This window comes from Pelobates fuscus, chromosome 9 (assembly GCF_036172605.1).
Source record: "Pelobates fuscus isolate aPelFus1 chromosome 9, aPelFus1.pri, whole genome shotgun sequence".
In the NCBI taxonomy this organism is placed as follows: domain Eukaryota; kingdom Metazoa; phylum Chordata; class Amphibia; order Anura; family Pelobatidae; genus Pelobates; species Pelobates fuscus.
Window position 1 is genome coordinate 116,595,499 of NC_086325.1, and position 24,225 is coordinate 116,619,723.

Consider the following 24,225-nt stretch of genomic DNA (forward strand, 5'->3'; position numbering starts at 1 on the left):
ATAAACATAGCAGTTTCTCTGAAACTGCTATGTTTATAAAAAAATGGGTTAACCCTAGCTGGACCTGGCACCCAGACCACTTCATTAAGCTGAAGTGGTCTGGGTGCCTAGAGTGGTCCTTTAATCTATCCCACAATATATAATCTGTGTATGTTAACCAAGAAAGAAAAAAAAAAAAAAAGACAAATGACTCAAAGCAATATTTTAAATTTAGCAGTTAATAAAAGCGTTGCAGAGTTGTTGTTTTTTAGGCTTTGATGAAAAGATCGAGTTCCCTTGGAAGGCAGTGATGCCACATCGTAATTGGTACACTTAAATTTAGCAGGCATAATACTCTTTTATTTTCACAATTGGATTTATAGCCAATTGACCTATATATCTAACATATCTCAGAGAATGTACGTCAACAGGAAGCAAATGCTCCCGTCCAATCGACGGTCACCGATCGTGTAGCAAAACATCACTGTTGTTGTTAAACCCTCCTTGAACTCGGAACTGGATATATACAACCACTCCACAGTCGCGATTCAAATGGATGTTCCGTAATTAACCAATCAGAGCACGGGTTGCTTTATGTCGTAAGTGCAGTAGTGTCCGGTGTTGGTGGAGCGGCTGATACATTGTTGCATTAAATAGCGAGAAAGAAAATAGTGTTCCGACTGCTTACAGCAGGACGCATCTTGTGTATGTAAAATTGCCTGTATAAATGAGAAATTAGTTTTCTAAGCAAATTGCGTTAAATGCCTAATTTTATTCTACGATTTTGTCTGCTGCTGTGAAAACTAGACCATGTCTGGAGCGTCAAAAACGCAAATATCACGTAATTCTCTCTCTCTCTCTATAGGGTTCATCACTAAACTGTGATTTTAAAACCCGAATTACAAACTTGAGGCTAAAATGACTTATCTGCAAAGATTATTCAGCTCAGCTATAGTCAATGTTGCAAATGCAATGTTTTGCATTTTGTCATTTGTATTTCAGTTCACCTCAATTTGAAGTTTAGTAGATACACCCCATGGTGTGTAATTTGAACCCTCAAGGACATTGAATGTGTTGTATTGAGCAATGTAAATTTGCTGGGCTGCGTAGAATGCTGTATAATGAAAATCATATGAACAATGTATCTTCCTGTTAATTTCTCTCATTTTATCGGTTTATATCCTTAGGGCAAAATGACCACCCTTGATGATAAATTGCTAGGAGAAAAAAGTCAATATTACTACAGCAGTAGTAGTGACGATGAAGACAGTGATCAGGATCGAAAAACGCAACAAAGTTCTAAAGAACCCAATGGTGGCAAGGAGGGAAGTGTTGTCAATACAGGTAAAAAAAAAAAAAATATGATTAGTATTTTTATTTTTTGGCAAAATAACATTCTCAATAGCATACGAGTTACAGCAATTTAACGTTTTATCAATCCGGGAGAACTCAAAGAATTTCTCTCCCACCCCCTACATTTACTGTTACTGTTACACTGGGACAGGGCCAGACTGGGGAAAAAAACTGTCCCGGGCATTTTTTAATCACAGTGGCCCACTGAAAAGGGAGTGGGCCAGATAGGGTGTGTTTTGTCATTCTCAATGACAAGCAACCCCATCTCGAAGTAAGCATGTTGGTGTAGCGGAGAGGTAGTATAATCCACAAGTTCTCCGCTGGTAGACAGGAAAAACAGGCAATAATCCGCATAGGCAGGTACAGCATACAATATTCCAGGTAGCGTAGTAAGAATCCTTCCCTCCCAAGAACTAGACGAAACATAGGCTGGGAGTCAACTGAGTGCTTTATTCACAGGTCACAGTATTTATGGGATTCCCCATACAAGGGGTTTCCCTACAGACATTCCAGGGGTTGTACAGTAGGGGACTACATGGGGAACTTAACAACCTGGACATTTCTCCCATCATACACTGCTGCACGAGAGGGACACTCCCACTAGAATATACAGTTAAGTGGATTATCCCCTCGTGCAGCAGAACCAATATTTCACATAAAAATACATAACTTACACAATATTCGTTAGATTTAAACGAATGGACGTTCAGTAGATAGCTGGGGTCTGAGCGCACATTTCGTGAAAGTGCCGCTCAGATCCCAGCTTAAATAACCGAACGCTGCACGAAATACACATTATTTCTAAGTTACCTTCAAACTACCGAATGACTCTATAGAAGCACATTACCGAAGGACCGGGGCTCCCGAACGGCTTGGAAGTCCAGCGGTATTCGTGCCGCCGAGTAGCCGATTTTAGTTCCAGGCGCTCGACGACCAAATACCGCTGGGCTAACAAAGGATCCAAGATGGCCAACCGCCGCGTGGTCGGTAGCCGAACGATGGCCACCCTGAATCCTCTTAATTACCGATTGCAACAATGTTGCAATCCTTAATGGGAGCCACACGACCTCCTGTGTGTGGTCTCCATTTGGTAGTTTGTTCGTTTCACGAATGGTGTTGAAATTCACCGTTCGTGAAACGATTACCTGAATGCTGGCGGTTTTCATGCCGTCAGCATATGAACGCTAGCATTCCCCTGAACCATATTACATATAATACACATACGCTTGGTTCTTTTAAAGGGGTATACACATACAATAACAGTGTTTATACATAAAGGACAATATATAGTGGCTGTTTTTGCCACAATGCTCCCCCAGAACCAAGCTGGCATACACAGTCTGATCCCAACGGATCGGCTTGGGGATGTCTGGAGGAGTACTCACGGATCATTTGTCAATGTCTGTTTGTCTGAATAACCCGTCGGCGTTGCCGTTTTGCTTCCCAGGGCGGTAGTGGATGGTAAAGTCAAAAGGCTGCAGCGCCAAACTCCAGCGCAGCAGCCTGGCATTGTCTCCTGACACCCTGTTTAGCCACACCAACGGGTTGTGATCCGTGAGTAAAGAGAAAGATTGTCCATATAAATAGGGCTGTAACTTTTTGAGGGCCCACACCACAGCCAGGCACTCCTTTTCAATGGCGGCGTAGCTCACTTCCCGGGGTAAAAGTTTCCTGCTTAGATAAGCCACTGGGTGCTCGCTGCCATCCGCTCCGACTTGGCTCAGTACTGCTCCCAATCCAAACATAGAAGCGTCTGTATGAACGAGAAATCGTTTAGTTGGATCGGGAGCAGAAAGTACAGGAGAGTTAACAAGTGCTGTTTTGAGCTGTTTAAATGCCTGTTCACACTCTGGGGCCCAGGTTACTATCTTAGGAAGGTTCTTGCGGGTTAAGTCAGTGAGGGGTTTGGCCAGGGCGCTGTAGTTAGGCACAAATTTACGATAGTACCCTGCGGTACCTAGAAAGGCTAAAACCTGTGTCTTGGTGCGGGGGTTGGCCATTTGGCGACAGCCTCTATCTTGGCAGGCTCGGGCTTCTGTTGACCGCTTCCTACCCGGTGTCCTAAGTACTGGACCTCGGCCATCCCTATGTGGCATTTGCTGGGCTTGAGGGTCAATCCTGCTTCCCTAATTCGGTCTAGTACGGCTCCTATGTGGGTTAGATGTTCAGGCCAGGAGCAGCTAAAAATGTCGAAATCGTCTAAATAAGCGCAAGCGTAGTCCTCAAACCCATCCAGTAGCCGATCCACCATCCTTTGGAAGGTAGCCGGGGCATTTTTCATCCCGAATGGCATGACTTTAAACTGGTACAAGCCAAACAGGGTGACAAACGCCGACTTCGGAATGGCGTCCTCAGCTAGTGGAATTTGCCAGTACCCTTTGCACAGATCTATTGTGGTGAGGTACTGGCCTCTGGCCATTTTATCTAGGAGCTTGTCTATCCGGGGCATCGGGTAAGCATCTGAGGTGGTTTTGTCGTTGAGCTTCCGGTAGTCTACGCAGAAACGGGTCGTTCCATCCCGTTTCGGCACTAGCACTACTGGGGAGGCCCAAGGGCTATCAGAGGGCTCTATCACTCCTAGCTGTAACATCTCTTCAATTTCCTTATACATACTCCCTTTTACTGACTCTGGGATACGGTAGGGAGGTTGGCGAAGGGGGATCTGGTCCAAGGTTTCTACCTTGTGGGTGGCCAATGGGGTGTATCCGGGTAAGTTAGAGAAAGTGGCCCCCTTTTCCTTAATTAGGCTTTGGACTTGGGTACGCTGTTGTGCGCTTAACCGCTCCCCTAGCTGTATCTCTCCCAGATCTCCGTTCCGGCCCTCCTGATCTACTAGATCTGGGAGAGGTAAATTATCGAAATCCTCGGCCGCGGATGCGCAAATCGCAGTGACCTCTTCTGTCCGCTCCTGATAGGGTATGAGCATGTTTACGTGGAGCATGCGTTTAACCCCTGTACCTGTAACTGGGCCGATCACGTAGGTGGTATCACATACTTGTTCTACCACCTTGTATGGGCCCTGCCAGGAGGCCTGCAGCTTGTCTTTGTGGACTGGTCGCAAGATTAATACCTTTTGCCCGACTTGAAAGCTGCGGTTCCTGGCTCTCCTATCGTACCATCGTCGCTGTCGCTGTTGGGCCGCCTGGAGGTTGTCGCGCACAGTCTGGGTCAAAACCTCCAAGCGTTCCCTAAACTCCAGCACATATGGTACGATCGGTGTACCAATAATGGTCCCCTCTCCCTCCCAATGTTCTCGGATTAAATCGAGGGGGCCCCTCACTCTCCTTCCGAACAGAAGCTCGAAAGGGGAGAATCCGGTGGATTCTTGGGGTACTTCCCTATATGCGAACATTAAGAGGGGAAGGAACCTTTCCCAGTCTTTCTGGGTATCCATGAACGTACGGATCATCTGTTTGAGGATGCCGTTAAAACGTTCACAGAGCCCGTTGGACTGGGGGTGATATGCGGATTTCAAGATTTCCAGAGTTGGTGCAGAGTTGGTGCATTACCTCGGCGGTGAACTGAGTGCCCCTACCCGAAATAATCTCCCGGGGAAATCCCATGCGGGAAAATATTCGCATCAGGGCATCTGCTACCGTTTCAGCGTGCACATTAGTCAAGGCTACTGCCTCAGGGTATCTGGTGGCGTAGTCCACTACCGTTCGAACAAATCTCTTGCCGGAGGGGCTAGGTTTAGCTAAGGGTCCTATTATGTCTACGGCGACCCGGCTAAAGGGTTCCTCAATTATGGGGAGGGAACGTAGCCTGGCCTTGTATCGGTCACCCCTCTTCCCTACCCTTTGGCAGGTATCACAGGTCTGGCAATATCGCCGTACATCCTGGGAGATACCTGGCCAAAATAAATTCTGGGTCAGCCGGTGTTTAGTACGGCTGATCCCTAAGTGCCCGGACAGGGGTTTGTCTTGTGCTATGCGCAGCAGTTCCAATCTATACTTTCGGGGAACAATTAATTGTTTAATGGGTATGGGGATCGCTCCGGCTATTACTTTTTCGGCTTGGCGGTATAGGAGTCCCTTATCCCATATGTACCTTTCCCCTTCAAATCCTGCTTGATTTTTATCTATATGGTCCTTGTACAGCTGTAAGGAAGGGTCTAAGGCTACCTCAGACCCAAATTCTAGGGGGGGCGCCCAGGGGGTGACATTAGGCATGGGGGGTACATTGCTTACCTGAGCCTCAGAGTGGTGCTGTGGTGCGAGCCTGTTGTCGGGTTACAACTGGATAAGCTTCCTGGATAGTAGATTGGGGAACAAAAGCTGAGGTCAGCTCCCCCAGGTCGTTGCCCAAAATAACGTTAGGACCTCGGGTACTCGGTATGGTTCTGCATGGGCACAATGAACCACTGCCTGGTTGTTGGGTGCCGGGGTATTCCAGCTGGGACGTGGTCGGTTGCGAGGGCAATCCCTCTGCATATGTCCCTGTTGGTTGCATGTGTGGCATCGTATTGGGGGTCAAGCTGGATACCTGGGGGTGTAGATGTTGTTGTTTACCCCCGGGCGTGCTGGTACTGCTCCGGTTACGGCTGGTACTGGTGTGGTCGGTCCATAGTTGGGCTTTGTTTGAGTGCGCTGTTCCCTCCTGGCGTCTTGGAACTCATCTGCCAGCTTAGCTGCGTCTTGTAGGGTGCGTGGCTTCCTATCCCACACCCAATTTTGCAAATGAGCGGATAGCCCGCCAAAGAACTGCTCCATTACCATGAGTTGAAACAGTTCTTCTAGGGTGTTGACTTGGGTGGCTTCCAACCATCCTTTTGCTGCTCGTTGTAACCGGTGCGCCCATTCTGTGTGAGTGTCTCTGGGGAGCTTTTTTTAATGTCTCTGAATTTTAGTCGGTAGGCCTCTGAGGTAATCGCATACCTAGCTAGAATGGCCTGCTTTACCTTGGCATAGTCTGTGCTGTCCTCGTCCGGTACGGCACGATATGCCTCTGCAGCGTGACCAGATAGTCTCCCTGCCAGTAGGGGTACCAGATCCTCCGCACTGATATTGTGCAAATGACATAGCCTTTCAAAGTCCTGTAGGTAGTCGTCTACCTCACCATCCACTTCTGAATAGCTTTTGAAAGCTTGGTAGGGGATTTTTGCTTTCCCTGGCAGGATGTGAACAGGTGTTGTGGCTCTTTCCCCCGCTTGCTGGTTCATCTGCGACCTCCGAAGCATGATGTAGTCCTGCACATCTGTATAAATCCTGTCAGCCATCTGGTCAGCTAGGGCTGGTGTAAATAAAGCCATCCTGCTCCTGTATTCTCTTTCAAATTCTGTTTGCTCCTCCTCCCTTGGAGAAGCTGCGGCTCTGTCCCCTTCCATTAGCTCTGCTATTAATATAGCCTTTGTCTTGTTGCTGGCTATTGCTCCTCTTGCCTCCAGCAACTCTTTCAAAGTATTTCTCTTTTGTATAATCCGTGTTCATTTACTGGCCGTTCGTGAGTTTCCCCGTGTTCCCGGGTTCCGGTTTCCACCGAATGGCACCCGGCAGGGTACTGTGTGTGAGGATGCTGTGTGTGTTTGGAGGGATTGTGTGTTGGGGAGGCAGGTTAATGTATTTGTGTGTGTGTGTGTGTGTGTGTGTGTATATATATATATATATATATATATATATATATATATATATATATATATATATATATATATATATATATATATATATATATATATATATATATATATATATATATATATATATATATATATATATATATAATCATAAAAAACAAACAGGCCTGGGAGGGGGGACCGTGCTGCCATCCCTGGTGGTAAGTGTCGGGCTAGAGTTCACACTCGCAAGACCCGGAGCTCCGGATCTCGCGAGAGGAACCCGGCGGAGCTGCAAGATAGAGCTCCTCTGGGTCCTCTCCTGTCTCCCTCCCCGGCCGGCAGCCACATCACACTGCATGTGGGCCAGTGATGGAGACCTTTGATCCGTCATAGAATACAGCGGTGCCGGCGCTCTGATAGTGTCGTCCCTGCATGGATCGGCTGGGGAGATCCTGTAACCTCCCCTGCCGGCCTCGGTCCACGGCCATCGCGGTCCACCGGGCATTTGCCCGATGGCCAGTCCGGGCCTGCACTGGGACATGGGACATTTAGGGTTAAAGTAAGGGTTAGATTTAGGGAGTAATTTTTTAACTGTATTTACAGATTACTGACATCTAGGAAACAAAGATCCATTTATGAAGCCCCCAGTGAATTTTAAAGGGACACTGTAGTCACCAGAACAATTACAGCTTATTGTAATTGTTCTGGTGAGTATAGTCAGTCCCTGAAGCCTTTGAGCTGTAAACCGTGCATTTTCAGAGAAAGGGCCAAGGGACACCTCCAGTGGCTACTCCTTAGATGCTGATTGGCAAGGCTGGGGTGTGGTCCTGTCCTGCCTCCTTGACTATTTCAGTCAGTCCAATGCTTTTCCTATGAAAAAGCACTGGATTGGCTGAGATCATCAATTTTGATTATGTCAGCTAAGGAGATGGATCAGAGACAGGGCCAGTGCCCAGAGGCAGGGCAGACCCATGTGGTAAGTTTTATTCCCTTTTAAAGGAGGGGCAAGCCACCTAAATGGTGGGTTTAACACTGTCACAGCCCCCACACACTGTCACCCTCTGCATATTTCCCCCCCAAACTGTCATCCCCAACCCTGCCACACTCCTCCTGTCACATTAATGCCTCTAATAGACTGTAAGCTCGTTTGAGCAGTGCCCTCTTCAACCTATCATTCCTGTAAGTTTTTGTAATTGTCTCATTTATTGTTAAATCTCCCCCTTTGATGATATTGTAAAGCGCTACGGAATATGCTGGCGCTATATTTGATGTTTTCTTTCTTTTAAAATCTTCTCTTCTCCTGCCTCATATTCTCCTGAACCGCCTCTTGTATTCGGTTCGGGGTTTGTCGCAGAGGTTGTTGGTAAATTAGAGAACGTGTCCCTCTTTGCAGACAGCATCTGCTGCGCTTGCCTGCGTTCTTCCCCGGTTAGTCGATCCCCTAACTGGACCTCATCTATGGATCCTGTCTGAACTCCATCTAGGAGATCGGGCAGGGGAAGATTCTCAAAATCTTCCGATGCTGGAGCACATATAGCGGCTACATCCTCTGTCCTCTCGTGGTAGTTCAGCATGTTAACATGTAACATGCGTCTAACGCCTTCCCCAGAGCAGGGACCGACAATGCAGGTAGTGTCACATTTCTGTTCCGCTACCCGATATGGGCCCTGTCAAGCAGCCTGTCATGTCGGATGGGTTTCAAAACCAGAACCTTCTGACCGACTTGAAAACTATGGCTCCTGGCTCCTCTATCATACCACGTACGCTTCCGAGCCTACTAGAGGTTCATATGCACTAGGTGAATGAGTTCCTCCAGTCTGTCCCAAAGCTCCAGCACACATGGGATGATGGGGGTTCCTTCCTGATCCACCTCCCTCTCGCAGTGTTCTCTTACTAGGTCTAGGGGCCCTCTAACTCTCTGCCCGAATAACAATTAGAACGGAAAAAGCCTGTAGATTCCTGTGGCACCTCCCAATATGCGAACAGGAGATGCGGTAGGAATCTTTCCCAGTCCTTGCGAGTCGCTGCAAACGTACGGAGCATCTGCTTTAATGTGCCATTGAAGCGCTCGCATAGGCAATTAGTCTGTGGGTGGTAGAGGGAACTCAAGATGGGTTTAATGCCGCATAATCTCCACAGTTGGTGGGTCATCTCTGCAAACTGGGTGCTCTGATCCAAGAGAATTTCCCGTGGAAAACCCATACGTGCCTCAGCTACAGTCTCCGCTTGAATGTTATTCAGAGCCTCTGCCTCAGGATACCTAGTAGCATAGTCCACAATGGTCAGAGTATATTTAGCCAGGGGCCCAATGATGTTGACGGCTACCCTGACGAAAGTCTTCATCAATAATGGGAAGGGGATGGAGCTTTGCCTTGCACCTATCACACCGTTTACTACTTTCTGACAGACATCACAAGACTGGCCGTATTGCTGTAGGTCTTTAAAGATACCTGGCCAGAAAAAGCTTTGGGTGAGTCGATGCTTGGTACGACTCACTCCCAACTGTCCTGCTAGGGGAATATCATGAGCTATCTTCAACAGCTCATGTATATATTTCTTGGGTACTACCAGCTGTTTAGTGGTAGTTGGAGTAGTCCCTGAACCTACCCATTCTGCTATCCGGTATAACAAACCCCTCTCCCAGATAAACTGTTCACCCTTCAACCCTGCCTGGCTAGTGGCTACTTTGAAAGAAAGGTAGCCTCGGACCCCTCCCTGGGACAAACTCTATAGGGGTATCCCAGGGAAGGGACATTGGGGCAAGGGAAGGGAGCATGTGCCTACCTGAGCGGTGCAGGCCTGTTGCCTGGTCATCACGGGGTATAATTCCTCGGTACTTTCTGTGGACACAGTAAGTGGAGGTCAGCTGGCCCAAGTCGTTACCCAGTAATACTTCTGCAGTTGGTGGTTCATGAGCCCCACCTCCACTATTCTGTTTCCAGCACCCCAGTCTAGGTGAACCTTTGCAGTGGGTAGGCAGTGTATTGCTCCCCCTGCTACTGACTGCCACCATTCCCCCGGTCTTCTCCGCCACAGTGATCAGCTGTTGCTGGACCAGGGTCAGTGTGGCCCCTGTGTCCCGTAGGCCCTGTACCGTTCATCCGCTCAACTTGGTGACTCCTGTTATCTTCTGCGGCTTGTACAGGATCCGCTACCGTTCATCCGCTCAACTTGGTGACTCCTGTTATCTTCTGCGGCTTGTACAGGATCCGCTTCATTCAGAAAACTCCAGGCCTCCTCAGTGGGAGTTGGAGTGTAGGTGGGAGCAGTCTGGTTGCAGTTGACTGCTGCTCTGGGTGCTGGTGGTGGCCCTGGTCGTACCCATTGTGACTGGTCTCTCTGTTGGGGGCAGTCTCTTCTCATGTGCCCATATTTAAAGCACTGGTGAGACTGTGTAATTGCCTGGTTTGGTCTTGGCCTGTTGTGTCTACATCCAATTATGGGCTGCTCTTGTTAGACGCAAGCCCATTCAGCATGCAAATCCTTCTCTCCTTTTGTAGATTCGCAGAATTTCCTGCCATATGCCTAGGGGTAACTGCATATCTGGCCAACAGGACTCTCCTAACTAGATCATAGTTCATTGGTTCAGTGTCTGGCATGGCTCTGTATGCGTCTGCAGCTTTTCCTGTTAATTTCCATGCTAGGAGGGGGACCCCATCAGATGGGGAAATGTCATGTAACATACACAGATGGTCAAAGTCCTGCAAAAATTCACTCTTGCCTCATTTGATTTGGTGAAGGTTGTGAAGGCGTTATAATGAACTTTGGGTTTGCGTTCAGGAACTGCCAAACCCACTGTAGACACTTCCATTGCCTGATGTTCGGTCAATTGCAGCTGGTTCGCCCAATCCTCCTTCGCCAACAGATGTGCCTGTACCTCTGAAATGGTTCGGGCCATGGTTTCCTGTGATGGGTTCCCTCCATAATAGACAAATGGAGGTCATTTAGTTGCTCCAATGGCCATTGGAGGGATGCCCGCCTGCCAACGTCAAGGCAGACCCCCCCTAAGCGGGTCCTAACACTGACCCTTCAGCCTGCTTCCTTGAGCTTCTGGCAAAGATATCTCTAATGAGACAGAAAGGGGTATTTTTTATATACACCCCTTTACTTATTAACCCTTAATAGGGAACACATGGGATGGGTAGCAGCATTGTAACCAGGCTGTGTGATACAAAGTAAATACAAATACAAAAAGAGAAGTCCTGCGCTTAAGCAGCAAGGACTACAACACACATCAGCCCCAATATATAGTAAAAACCAAAGAAAAGAAAATGTTACTTGCGCTTTTTCCTTAATCCCTATGTATATTTAGACAAATGGAGGTCATTTAGTTGCTCCAATGGCCATTGGAGGGATGCCCGCCTGCCAGCGTCAAGGCAGACCCCCCCTAAGCGGGTCCTAACACTGACCCTTCAGCCTGCTTCCTTGAGCTTCTGGCAAAGATATCTCTAATGAGACAGAAAGGGGTATTTTTTATATACACCCCTTTACTTATTAACCCTTAATAGGGAACACATGGGATGGGTAGCAGCATTGTAACCAGGCTGTGTGATACAAAGTAAATACAAATACAAAAAGAGAAGTCCTGCGCTTAAGCAGCAAGGACTACAACACACATCAGCCCCAATATATAGTAAAAACCAAAGAAAAGAAAATGTTACTTGCGCTTTTTCCTTAATCCCTATGTATATTTAGACAAATGGAGGTCATTTAGTTGCTCCAATGGCCATTGGAGGGATGCCCGCCTGCCAACGTCAAGGCAGACCCCCCCTAAGCGGGTCCTAACACTGACCCTTCAGCCTGCTTCCTTGAGCTTCTGGCAAAGATATCTCTAATGAGACAGAAAGGGGTATTTTTTATATACACCCCTTTACTTATTAACCCTTAATAGGGAACACATGGGATGGGTAGCAGCATTGTAACCAGGCTGTGTGATACAAAGTAAATACAAATACAAAAAGAGAAGTCCTGCGCTTAAGCAGCAAGGACTACAACACACATCAGCCCCAATATATAGTAAAAACCAAAGAAAAGAAAATGTTACTTGCGCTTTTTCCTTAATCCCTATGTATATTTAGACAAATGGAGGTCATTTAGTTGCTCCAATGGCCATTGGAGGGATGCCCGCCTGCCAACGTCAAGGCAGACCCCCCCTAAGCGGGTCCTAACACTGACCCTTCAGCCTGCTTCCTTGAGCTTCTGGCAAAGATATCTCTAATGAGACAGAAAGGGGTATTTTTTATATACACCCCTTTACTTATTAACCCTTAATAGGGAACACATGGGATGGGTAGCAGCATTGTAACCAGGCTGTGTGATACAAAGTAAATACAAATACAAAAAGAGAAGTCCTGCGCTTAAGCAGCAAGGACTACAACACACATCAGCCCCAATATATAGTAAAAACCAAAGAAAAGAAAATGTTACTTGCGCTTTTTCCTTAATCCCTATGTATATTTAGACAAATGGAGGTCATTTAGTTGCTCCAATGGCCATTGGAGGGATGCCCGCCTGCCAACGTCAAGGCAGACCCCCCCTAAGCGGGTCCTAACACTGACCCTTCAGACTGCTTCCTTGAGCTTCTGGCAAACCCGGAAGTATTGACTCGAGGTGATAATACTTATCAACCGGCGGATACAAACATCACATATCGTGACCGCTGGACGAGGAGAATCATTTGGACTGGTGACTTAGAAGCTATTTTTATACATTTTATCACTTTGTGTGAATTACTTTTTAAATTCTTTAATCAAATAAAGTGCTTCAGAAGGATTTGTCTGCTGTCCTGAATACTAAAGGTCTCTGAGTCCTGAGATAAGAGGACTTCTGCTATCATAGTTAGAGCAGACTTTTACTGCTCTACTTTTGTAAGTGTGAATTTTTCCCCTTACATATACTTTTAGTTTTAAAGACATATTATCCTATGATCTCTATCTTTTTGTGTTTGTTTTACATATTTGCATAGCCCTGAGGGGTGATCCACGCCAGTGGCGTTAAAATTGTGAGTGTGGATTTGCTACCCCATTTTCTTCACGTGTTGCACATTGCACATGCACTTTTAACAAAAGTATTGAGAATTGTTATTGTATTGTACACTATTAAGTTATTTAAAGTCATAGTGCACCTTATTTTTCCTGCAATGTATGTATAGTGGTGTTTTTTTGAGCTATTTTACACTTTAAGGTGCAGCTTTTTAATATTGCTTCACTTGGAATAAGTAAATATTTGTGTTCACTATCACTAAATATATAGCGCCTACTGTTTGCCTGTAGATATTTCTTTTATAATATGTTTTATACCGTATATTTTCAGGGTACGTAAGATTGATTGTGGAAATAAGCGTATTTCACTATGTGTTGAGCTGCTTTCTGTTTAGGCACTATACTGTATCACCTACTACCTGAAGAGAGCGAGTTTTTGATTTTATAGTTCTGGAAGTCAACAGATCTTATTCAGGCCACAAACGGCTTTTATAACCAGACCCCCCTACATGGGGTCTCCAACACACAAATACAGGGTTTTCAATCCCAGGATCCTCTGTGCTTGAGAGATAATTCAATTATCTCTCAGGTACAGAAAATCCATACAAAACATACAGTACCCCAAAAGGAAGCCCACAAAAAGTACATCGGGGCTATCACTCAGATCGGTTTGGTGAAACGGTAATGTCATCGGGGTAAAGTTTTGACCAGCCGGACACAAGGCAGTAGCCCAAAACAGTTCCAGGGAAATAGGTGTCCTGACTGGTCTCTGTTCAGGGGTTCCTGTGCGAACACCATGCAAGGGAATCTTAGTTTCAGGATACGAATGCTCCCCCTGTTTGGAAGTTCATATTTCCTGAACGACGTTCGTATAGGTGGTGGGGAAATAGGGCAGTGGTCTAATCTCTACCGGTGTTAGTGTGAGTGCCTCGCCAAAAAGAGTTCCAGGCACTCGACGACCAAGTACCACTGCTGCCAATGTTCGGGAGAGAAGATAGCCACCATTCTTTTGTCGACCACATGTGTTCAGTTATACGAAATGGCTGCCACCCAGGGGCAGCATTCATTACTTCCCTTGCGATTTCGCATTTAAGTTGCTGGTATCAGCGTTCTAATGGGGTACAGGGGTGGTCCACGTTGGGAGATGAATGGATATAGTTTGTATGCAGTACTCCCGAATGGAAAAAGAGTAAAACAGACTAAATGATGGGGGAAAAAAACTGAAATTAGTGGTAAGTTCTGCCACCTCCCCGACTACAGACCCCATCACCTACACCGACAGACTCCAGGTAAGTTGTCAGACTGTTCTTAAATGGTTCAACTACTTACTCTGGTCGGGTGCCATGACACTCCTGGCACCATAACCACTACAGTGAACTGTAGTTGTTATTGTGCCTGGGTTGTTTCTAAAAATAACAATGTGCCCCTCCCGAGATTGGGTTCTGGATCCGCCCCTGACACAAACACACAGATACACTCTTAGACACATACACTCTTGATGATTTTTATTATTAATATTACACTTTCCTGTTAACATACCTTTAAAGGGATTCTGGCACTGCAGGACCCTCTCATGCCCCTCTCCCTCCATCCCAAGTTGCTAAAGGGGTTAAAACCCCTTCAGTGACTTACCGGAGTCCAGCGCTGATGTCCCTCGGTGCTGCTCAGGCTCCGCCTATGCTCCTAGGCGGGGGAGACCTAATGCGCATGCGTGGAAATGGCCGCACACACGCATTAGACCTCCCCATAGGAAAGCATTGTGCAATGCTTTCCTATGGGGATTTCGGCAATGCTGGAGGTCCTCACATTGCGTGAGGACGTCCAGCGTCGTTTTAACCCCTTAAGGACCAAACTTCTGGAATAGAAGGGAATCATGACATGTCACACATGTCATGTGTCCTTAAGGGGTTAAAACACTTTTCATGTTCTAAGAATACGGAAGTGTCCTTTAGTGACTGTCTAGTAGACAGCCACTAGAGGAGGACTTCACCCTGCAATGTAAATATTGCAGTTTTTGAAAACTGCAATAGTTACACTTGCAGGGTTAAGGGTAATGGGAGTTGGCACCCAGACCACTCCAATGGGCAGAATTGGTCTGGGTGCCTGGAGTATTCCTTTAAGTGCACAAGGGTGGCTTCCTTGGGGTCCTGGTGCTGACTGAGTCGGATAGGAGTGAGGGGATGGCACTGTCCCCACTCCTCTGCCTGCTGTCTTCCTCCTGCGCGTCTCTCTCCCCATACCTGGGAGGAAGTGAAAGATATTCACTTCTACACAGAAGATGTGATGTTACAGGGGCCCAGTCGCATTGTCAAGGAGCCACCTTTTTGCATACTCCTGGTGGAACTGGTTCGTATCCCTTGAGGTACGCATACCACAGGTTGTGAACCACTGCCATATGGTAATGATAATACAGCTGTCTAAAATTTTAAACAAAAAAGGAACCAGTCAAGAGATCAATAATTACAGATATCTCTAGTCACAATATAAATGATGCCAAACTATCCATATTCTGATCATCACCTCCACTCATTTATTTATCCATAATTAAATGTCCGTAAAGAATGCATATAGGTTAACTCACAAATGAAGAGCACATAAGTACTGCCTAGGCGGAATGCGTACACTTATTTAGAATGGCAAAAAAATGTATTCAATAGAGGAGTACTGTTTGTCCTTGTTACAGAAAGTGATTTGCTCTAATAATAAACATGTACTATGTCACCTAAAAAAAGAAATCTATATTCTATTTTTACAAAGGTCCTAAAGGGGTTATTAATGATTGGCGTCGTTACAAACAGCTGGAGAATGAGCAAAGTGAAGAGCAACGCAGAGAAATGGAACAACTTATCAAAAGGCTGTCTATGACTTGTAAGTCCCACCTGGATGAAGAGAGGGAGAAAGAAAACCAGAAGTGTCTGGATGAAAAAATACATGGAAAGGTAATACCCTCTAAAACTTGTCTGCATACTTTTCAATTGGCCATAGTGGTTATGGTGCTTCACATATAGTGTTATAGACATAGTTGATTTTTAAGCTCTCACACAGTAACTCTTATTGGGTTTCCCATGAAGCTCTGCCTCCCTAGGAGAATTGTGCAGGGGGCAGTTCTTCTCCCAACTCCAAAATATGTTGGTAAAACAGAATATTAAACTCCCAACTGGGATTGTTTCTAAAACAACTCATTGAGGAACCAACTCGTAAGGAGGCCATACTAGATTTAGTGTTTACAAATGGATATTTGGTATCAGATATTCCTGTAGGTGAAAGTTTATGATCCAGTGATCATCAGTCGGTGTGGTTTAATATAAGAACAGTGACTGAGTCACACCACACAAAAACAAAAGTTTTAGACTTTAGAAAAAGAGACTTTTCTAAAATTAGAATATGTGTAAAGGAGTCCTTGTCAGACTGGAGCAGTTTAAATGGAGTCCAGGAGAAATGGGATTATTTAAAAGTTGCACTGCTGAAGGCAACAGAAAATTGCATTCGGCTTGTCCGTAAAAGCAAACAATTTAAGAAACCACTGTGGTACTCCACAAATGTGGCCAAAATAGTAAAAAAACGAAAAGTTAGCATTTAGTAATTAAAAAAAAAAAATCAAAAAACAGAGTGAGGAAGACAAAATGATCTATAAGATTAGGCAGAAAGAGGCTAAGAAAAATTATAATAGTCTCCAAAGCACACACAGAAGAGGTGGTGCTGTGAAGAAATTGGGAGTGACCAATACATCTGCTGGCCATGGATTGGTAGATAAACATACAGAAAAAAAAAAGACTGCACCAAATGAGAAATACTAGATAAGTGTGTATGTGTTTATGTGTATATGTGTGTATGTATGTGTGTGTGTGTGTGTGTATATATATAATATAATAATTTGTGGTCGGAATTTCTAATACGTAATGGAATGTAGAAGGAGATGCAAAGTTGGTTGAGGTGTGCCGAAACCAATGTACGGGTAGGCCTGTAATAAAAAGAGGGCCCACAAAGGTGAAATGTAAATATAGATGGGTGTAGGTGGGTGGGGACAAATAGCTTGAATGGCAAAGGTAAGTAAGGGGGTACGAGTTTAAATAGGGGTCATAACTCCTCCCACAAATTCAGGCCAAATGGCCTTTTAACTTGTGCTCGGAATTCTAATATGTAATGGAATGTAGAAGATGCAAAGCTGGTTATGGTGTGCCGAAACCAACGTACAAGTAGGCCTGTAATAAAAAGAGGGCAAAAGAGGATTTGAAGTAGACACACTTTATTGCAAGATTTCTGCAGTGTTACTACCACAAAGGATTCTGGGTGGGTATATGGAAATTAGCTTAACAAAGAATCACATTTTTGCCTCATTCCATTTTAAACATTGAGTCTGTGTCTGCTGTATGCAACAGTTTTGAAACACAACTTGGGGGAATATGCAAAGCAAATGAACCACTCATGGACAGCTGTTTCATTGTTAATGCAAATCATTAGTATGAAGTTGGTTACTGGTTTGCCTATTGAGCCTTGGTAGTGCTTGGGAAGCAAAAACCAAAAAGGTTATGGTTTTCAATCACAATTTTCAATTTTTTTTCCCCACCATAACATTTTTGGTTTTGGCTTCCCAAGCACTATCAAGCCTCAATAAGCAAAAAAAATATCCATCTATCTTAAAATCTAGCCATCTATCTTAAAATCTATTATAAAATCTATCTCAATATTAAAGAGTCCCAGAAAAAAAGTATTTTTGGAAATAAGAACCATTTGAACTTAGTGGTTTTTGGAGGTCAGTCTGTTATCCTATTTCATGTTCAATTAGGCACAATTTTAGTGCAGATGAGGAATTCTGTTAGTGTCTCATATGAAATAAAACAAAAAGAAATTAACAATAGTGTAATGCAGCATAAACAATTTCTTAGGTAAAATTAAGATAAAATACACTCGCAAGGAGAGAGCTTCCAATCCACTCTTAGATAGGGCTCTGTGCGGTACAATCCTAGCTCAAAGATAAATTCTCTTTGGAGGTTCACAATGTAAATGGCATATTGAAAGAATAAAACGAGATATAGTGCTTACCGTTTTAAACAATAGTAATTTTAAATAAATGTATAAAATCTACTTACAATTTCAAGAGCACATTTTGCTAAATTATATCCGCTTGGGTGGTATGATCCCCAAAATGATGAGCATGTAGGTAGATGTGGAGGTTCATTTTAGATGATAAATGCAATATATATGTGAGTGAAGGTCATCTCACCTAATGATGTCATATTTGTGCGACTTTTCTTGAAAATGACCATTGATCCCAAAGCCCTATAAAAAGGACTACATGCAGGACCTGATTTTATCACTTGAAAAAGCCTATGGGTGAAACATGTTGTAAATATATAGAATTACTTTTTTTCAATCCGTTTTGTTTTGTGTGGTATATTACAGTAAACATTGTTTTTACCCTCAAAATGTTGTTTATTTTTTATGTATTTTATATCCTCTATTTTATTAAAGGAACACTATAGTCACCTAAATTACTTTAGCTAAATAAAGCAGTTTTAGTGTATAGATCATTCCCCTGCAATTTCACTGCTCAATTCACTGTCATTTAGGAGTTAAATCACTTTGTTTCTGTTTATGCAGCCCTAGCCACAACTCCCCTGGCTATGATTGACAGAGCTTGCATGAAAATAAAATGGTTTCACTTTCAAACAGATGTAATTTACCTTTAAATAATTGTATCTCAATCTCTAAATTGAACTTTAATCACATACAGGAGGCTCTTGCAGAGTCTAGCAAGCTATTAACATAGTAGGGGATAAGAAAATCTTAATCAAACAGAACTTGCAATAAAGAAAGCCTAAATAGGGCTCTCTTTACAGGAAGTGTTTATGGAAGGCTGTGCAAGTCACATGCAGGGAGGTGTGACTAGGGTTCATAAACAAAGGGATTTAACTCCTGAATGGCAGATGATTGAACAGTGAGGCTGCAGGGGCATGTTCTATTCACCAAAACTGCTTCATTAAGCTAAAGTTGTTCAGGTGACTATAGTGTCCCTTTAATCTAAAGGAACCTCCACATCTACCTACATATATCGTTGGTGTGGATCATACCACCCAAGCTGATATCATTGAGCAAACGATGCTCTTGAAATTGTATTTAGGTTGTGTATATATATTTTAAAAAAGTACTATTGTTCAAAACGGTGAGCACTATATATTCTTTTAATTAATTACAATTAATTATTGTACAACTATTTTCTTCACAAACTGTTTTTTTAGGTGACAACACAAGAATACAACATGATGAATGAAGATGAAGATTTCTTACAACAATACAGAAAACAAAGAATAGAGGAGATGAAGAAACAGCTGTGCCACTCACAATTATTTAAACAGGTTTTTGACCTTCACAGTGGAGAGGCATTTCTGAACGCAGTAGACAAGGAACATAAGAATACTATTGTGATGATTCTCATTTATGAGGATGATATTCCTGGCTCTGAGGCGATAAATGGTTGTATAATTTGCCTTGCATCGGAGTATCCTGGAGTCAAATTTTGCAGAGTAAAAAGTTCCCTTCTTGGAACCAGCACTAAATTTACCAAGAATGCTCTTCCCGCCTTGCTTGTGTATAAATCTGGAGAATTAATTGGTAATTTTGTACGCATAACGAACCAACTAGGGGAAGATTTTTTTGCTGTTGACCTAGAAGCATTTTTGCATGAATGTGGGTTGCTGCCAGAAAAGGATCTCATGCCTACTTCAATTTGTAATCCCTCTGTTCAATGCTTTAATGATGACAGTGACTTAGAAATAGATTGAAAATAATGGGAGTTGTAGTTATACATGGCAATGAAAAGGAAAATGTAGAAAGAAACTTTTTTATTTACTTGTGAGTTAATATTTAAGAATGCGTAGTGTGGATTAAATTTTCCAAGGTATGTTAAACATGTTTATTATACTAGTTAGTTTTTATAACAATAAAAAAAACAGATACTGCTTATGAAACATTTGTATGGTATTAGTTTAAATTTTACCATTAAATTAAGTTTTCAAAACAGTTAAACTAGAAATGTATGTAAATTTTGTTACACACGGGCTGAAGGGGTAAATCACTTACCTTTCTCCAGCGCCGGGCTCCCTCGGTGCTGGGGAACTCTCCTCCTCCTCCTCTTCCCGACATCAGCTTTGAATGCGCATGCGCGGCAAGACCTGCGCGCACATTCAAACAGTCCATAGGAAAGCATTTCTTAATGCTTTCCTATGGACGTCCAGCATTTTCTCACTGTGATTTTCACAGTGAGAAGCGCCTCTAGCGGCTGTCCGTGAGATAGCCACTAGAGGCTGGATTAACCTCTGAAACTGCTATGTTTACAGCTGCAGGGTTAACCCTAGATTGACCTGGCACCCAGACCACTTCATTGAGCTGAAGTGGTCCTTTAAGTAATAACAGCAGTTTTGTGAACATTCTCAAGTGTTGTTATTGATGCAATTTCCAGGATTTTACTAGGTCATAACGGAGAGTCGTGATTATTTGGATTGCTCAGTTTCAGAAACTAAGAACGTGTGGTTAACAAAGCACCCAAAGAAAAACTATGCTGACACAACATTTTAAGTAATAGAGGTGAACCTTTTTTTTTTTTTTTTTATGCCCAAAGCTCTCCGACATTCACATTCAGCAGAGTGGTCTCCTCTGGACCACGTTGCACAATACTTAGATCGTGAGCTCTTTTGCATGCATTATGAACTCTGTCTACATTTTTGAGTTGTTCTGGAGGTTTTGTTGAAAGGTCCTTGGTTTTTGATAATTCTTTCTTAAAAGTAAAGCGTTTGGTGTGAACTATTTTTTTTTTTTTTTCCAGAATCCAAAGTTTGAAACTGGTAAGCTTCTGAGGTCTTTGACAAAGTTTTGTTTTCTAGTAGTAGTAGTATTAGTCAGTCGAGAGAATGATTTAGAAAGTGTGCTTATCATTGCACCCATTGCAGTAAATAGAGCTTCTTTTACCGTCTTTGACATGGGTGTGTCCTTGAAAGATTGCACCTTGCCTAGTGACTGATTGAAATGTGGTTCATTATCACTATCATTGAGGCTAGCAGATTTAAAATGTCTGCTTGAATTGTGGTAGCATCCTTATTATAGATACCACTACCAGAAGAAACTGCACTATCTTTTTAACAAGGTATATTGTCTTCTGTCAAATAGATAAAACTGAGGTAGATAAGAATAAAATTATTAGTACAGATTAGTAGATTAAACACTGGATCGATTAATCCTAGATGGAATCAGAATAAATAATATAAAAAAAAACAATAAAGCTATTTTATCAATTTTAAATGTAAGAATAATTAACATATATTTTACATTGTGTGTAAAAAAAAATAAAAAAATAAAATAAAAATTCACTAAATCGACAATTGAGCACCAATGTGCAGAGTATAATCACATCAGCCAGCAACTCTCCACAAAGAAAGAAAACGGCTGGAAAAACTGTCAAATACCCTGTTGGCTTGAAATCTCGCTAAATTATAAGATTTCCTTTAGTGTATATTCAATCGTGCTGAATTATCACTTGCTTCATCTAAAATGGCCGCTGCACTCCAATCTGATGTGAAATGTGACCACCCCAATATGGCCACCATGATTCTCAACCGAAAACAAATGCCCAAAATATAGGTGCCTCAACAAATATGGCTGCCATGCACCAATCTCAATTGAATTACAACCTTTTCAACATGGTCACTCTCATTTGTGACTGAAAGTAAAACTAAACAGGACAGCTTCATGCAATACCTCTCGCTCAACATGATCAGTCACTTAAAAGGAAGATATAATTGATTATGGAAGAGGTTTTAAGGTAACTAAAACAAGAATTAATCAATATGAAAACTAAAAACAAAAGTATAACTGAAAACTAGAATTCTAAAGAGAAAATAAAATGATAAACAAATAACGGATAAGCAATAGATATACTAACTATTCTCATTTAATGGTAAAAAGCAATTAAAGCAATATTAGCTAATAGTGATGTCGCAAACATAAAATTTTCCATTTGCGAACGCTAATTTTAAAACCCACAGGGACTCTTTCTGGCCACAATAGTGATGGAAAAGTTGTTTCAAGGGGACTAACACCTGGACTGTGGCATGCCGGAGGGGGATCCATGGCAAAACTCCCATGGAAAATTACATAGTTGATGCAGAGTCTGGTTTTAATCCATAAAGGGCATAAATCACCTAAAATTCCTAAATTGTTTGGAATAACGTGCTTTAAAACATCAGGTATGATGTTATATCGATCAGGTAGTGTAAGGGTTAAGTGACAGACCAAACTCCCCGTTTAACGCACCGCAAACAACCGCAAACAGTCCATTTGCACAACCGCAAACTCCCCATTTGCACAAGGTTGGATACCAAGCTAGCCATGTCCCGTTCCTTGTCCTCACTGATGTCATTGAAGGTCTCTTCCTCCACCAAGCCACGTATAACACCAAGGGTCCCCGAAAGGTGACAACAAGCCCCCTGTATTTTTTTTTTTATTAAATGCACACTACTGTTACACCAGATATGAGTTGCACTGGTGTGACACTGTGCCCTGACGGGCCCTGAAACGTACACGTGTGAAGGAAACTGTTACGGACCATTTCAGCAGACAAGGGTTTAAAATCGTTTAGGCGATATGCCCCTTTCTGAGAGACAGACAAAGGATAGGGGGCACTCCCGAGACCTGAATTCAGGTCTCGGGAGTGCCCCCTATCCTTTCTCTGTTTATATTATATTTGGAGTCCAGACCAGATTCCTTAGGGGCTAAGCACCCCGCCCAGGCCCCCCCCAGCTTCAGAGTCCCCTTTAGAGGTGGCCACAGGTGTGTATATTAAGGAGGAGTTTATCAGTAGTCAAGTCACTTTTATTATTTTTTCCAGTGAGCACATTCATCTGCATTAGTGAGTATACTCATTTTCAGCACTAACACATTAATTATTTAGTTTTAACACTGTTTTTAATTGCTTTCATCACTTATGTTTGCATACTCACTATGCTCTTACTAGTATTTAACACTGTTTTATTTATAACACTATTACTATTTATTTGTCTCCCACATTGTAGTGGAGGACCCACCAATAATGGGGTACTTTGAAAGTAGTGGTGGGCTTAACAAAATATGGCCATATGGTGGAACCAAATCCCCATATTTATACTTAGTTAGGCATTTTAGTAGCCTTCTTTGTTTTTTGTATTTTTTTGTAGTCTGAGTGCGCCACACTATTTATTTTCCCTTTCTGAGAGACAGGCACAGCTACTGCAGAACACCAAACTCCCGAACTGGATACAAAATAGCACTCCAAACTGGAACCTCACGAATAGCTGCTAGCAGACGAACAGGAAAAGCATACATCAGCTTACACTCCTGGCAATCAGTCTCTATCAGCATCCAGTGAATCCCCCCCAAGAACGAGACAAGGCTCAGTGTTGAGGGTCAAGCAGTGGTCTGTTTATTGAGGGCTACCTGCCCCTGTATTTATGCAGGTCTCCCACCTTGTGGACACTCCCCTAGGGGACCAGATGGAAGACTGTAACAACGGACAGACAAGTAGCATTTCAGGACATACAGAAGTAAAACATCCCCACAATGCATCCTGGCTTCCTCCCCTCTGCCCTGGAGATAATTGAGAAGTAATTCAATTATCTCCCAGGACAAAGGCAAAACTCCATTACACACGTGGGGACACAAAGACAGACTATCACTTTAAAATACATAATGGGACAAATGGTACAGTAAATATATACATTTAACATATCCCCAGATAGCTCAGGTCTGAGTGCACATTATTAGGTGAATGGCACTCAGACCACACAAGTACAGTTTAATTGCCATGGAGCCAAAGTCTTTAATTACACTAATATGCTCCATGGCATAGCTATCTTGGTTAAAACATTCCTCCAACATAAAATACAGAATTTACATGCATTCGTTAAATCAGTACGAATTAGAACCAGGGGCTGGAGGTTCAGCGGTGCCTGCGCGGAAAAGTGTCCGGGTTTGGTGCATGAAATCTGGGCAGAAAAGCGCTGGCTGCCCGGGGAGCTCCAGAACACCGCCATCGTGTGGCGGCTAGGTGTAAGCGCGACCACCCAGTAACAATCAATTAAGCTGCGGTTAACCGCAGCTACTGGGTGGTCAATTGCCGGCACACGCTCGTTAAGCCGCGGTTAACCGCGGCTTCAGGGAGGTAGATGGAGTGCACACGCCAGCCTCTGGGTTGCCAATTAACGGCGCCTGCCGGCTCCCCACGGCTCTGGGCAGGCTGAAAAACGGCTGTTTGTTCGGTAGATGGCATCTACCGAACGGCTGTGCAGAAAGGGAGAAATAAATCTTTCTGTACAGTAAAATTAACCCTTT

General features: G+C 43.5%; 1 protein-coding gene across 2 annotated transcripts; it reads left to right on the forward strand.

Moving 5' to 3' along the window:
* Positions 1-516: 516 nt before the first annotated feature.
* On the forward strand, positions 517-19,835 carry PDCL (phosducin like). 2 transcript variants are annotated; one of them, XM_063431136.1, is made up of 4 exons: positions 517-578; positions 1,167-1,323; positions 15,625-15,806; positions 19,107-19,835. In XM_063431136.1, the coding sequence occupies exons 2-4, from the start codon at positions 1,173-1,175 to the stop codon at positions 19,647-19,649; spliced, it is 876 nt and encodes a 291-aa protein (XP_063287206.1). In that variant the 5' UTR covers positions 517-578; positions 1,167-1,172; the 3' UTR covers positions 19,650-19,835. The 2 variants fall into 2 exon arrangements, with proteins under 2 accessions (XP_063287206.1, XP_063287205.1); XM_063431135.1 differs by lacking the exon at positions 517-578 and adding an exon at positions 585-684.
* The last annotated feature ends 4,390 nt before the right edge of the window (positions 19,836-24,225 follow it).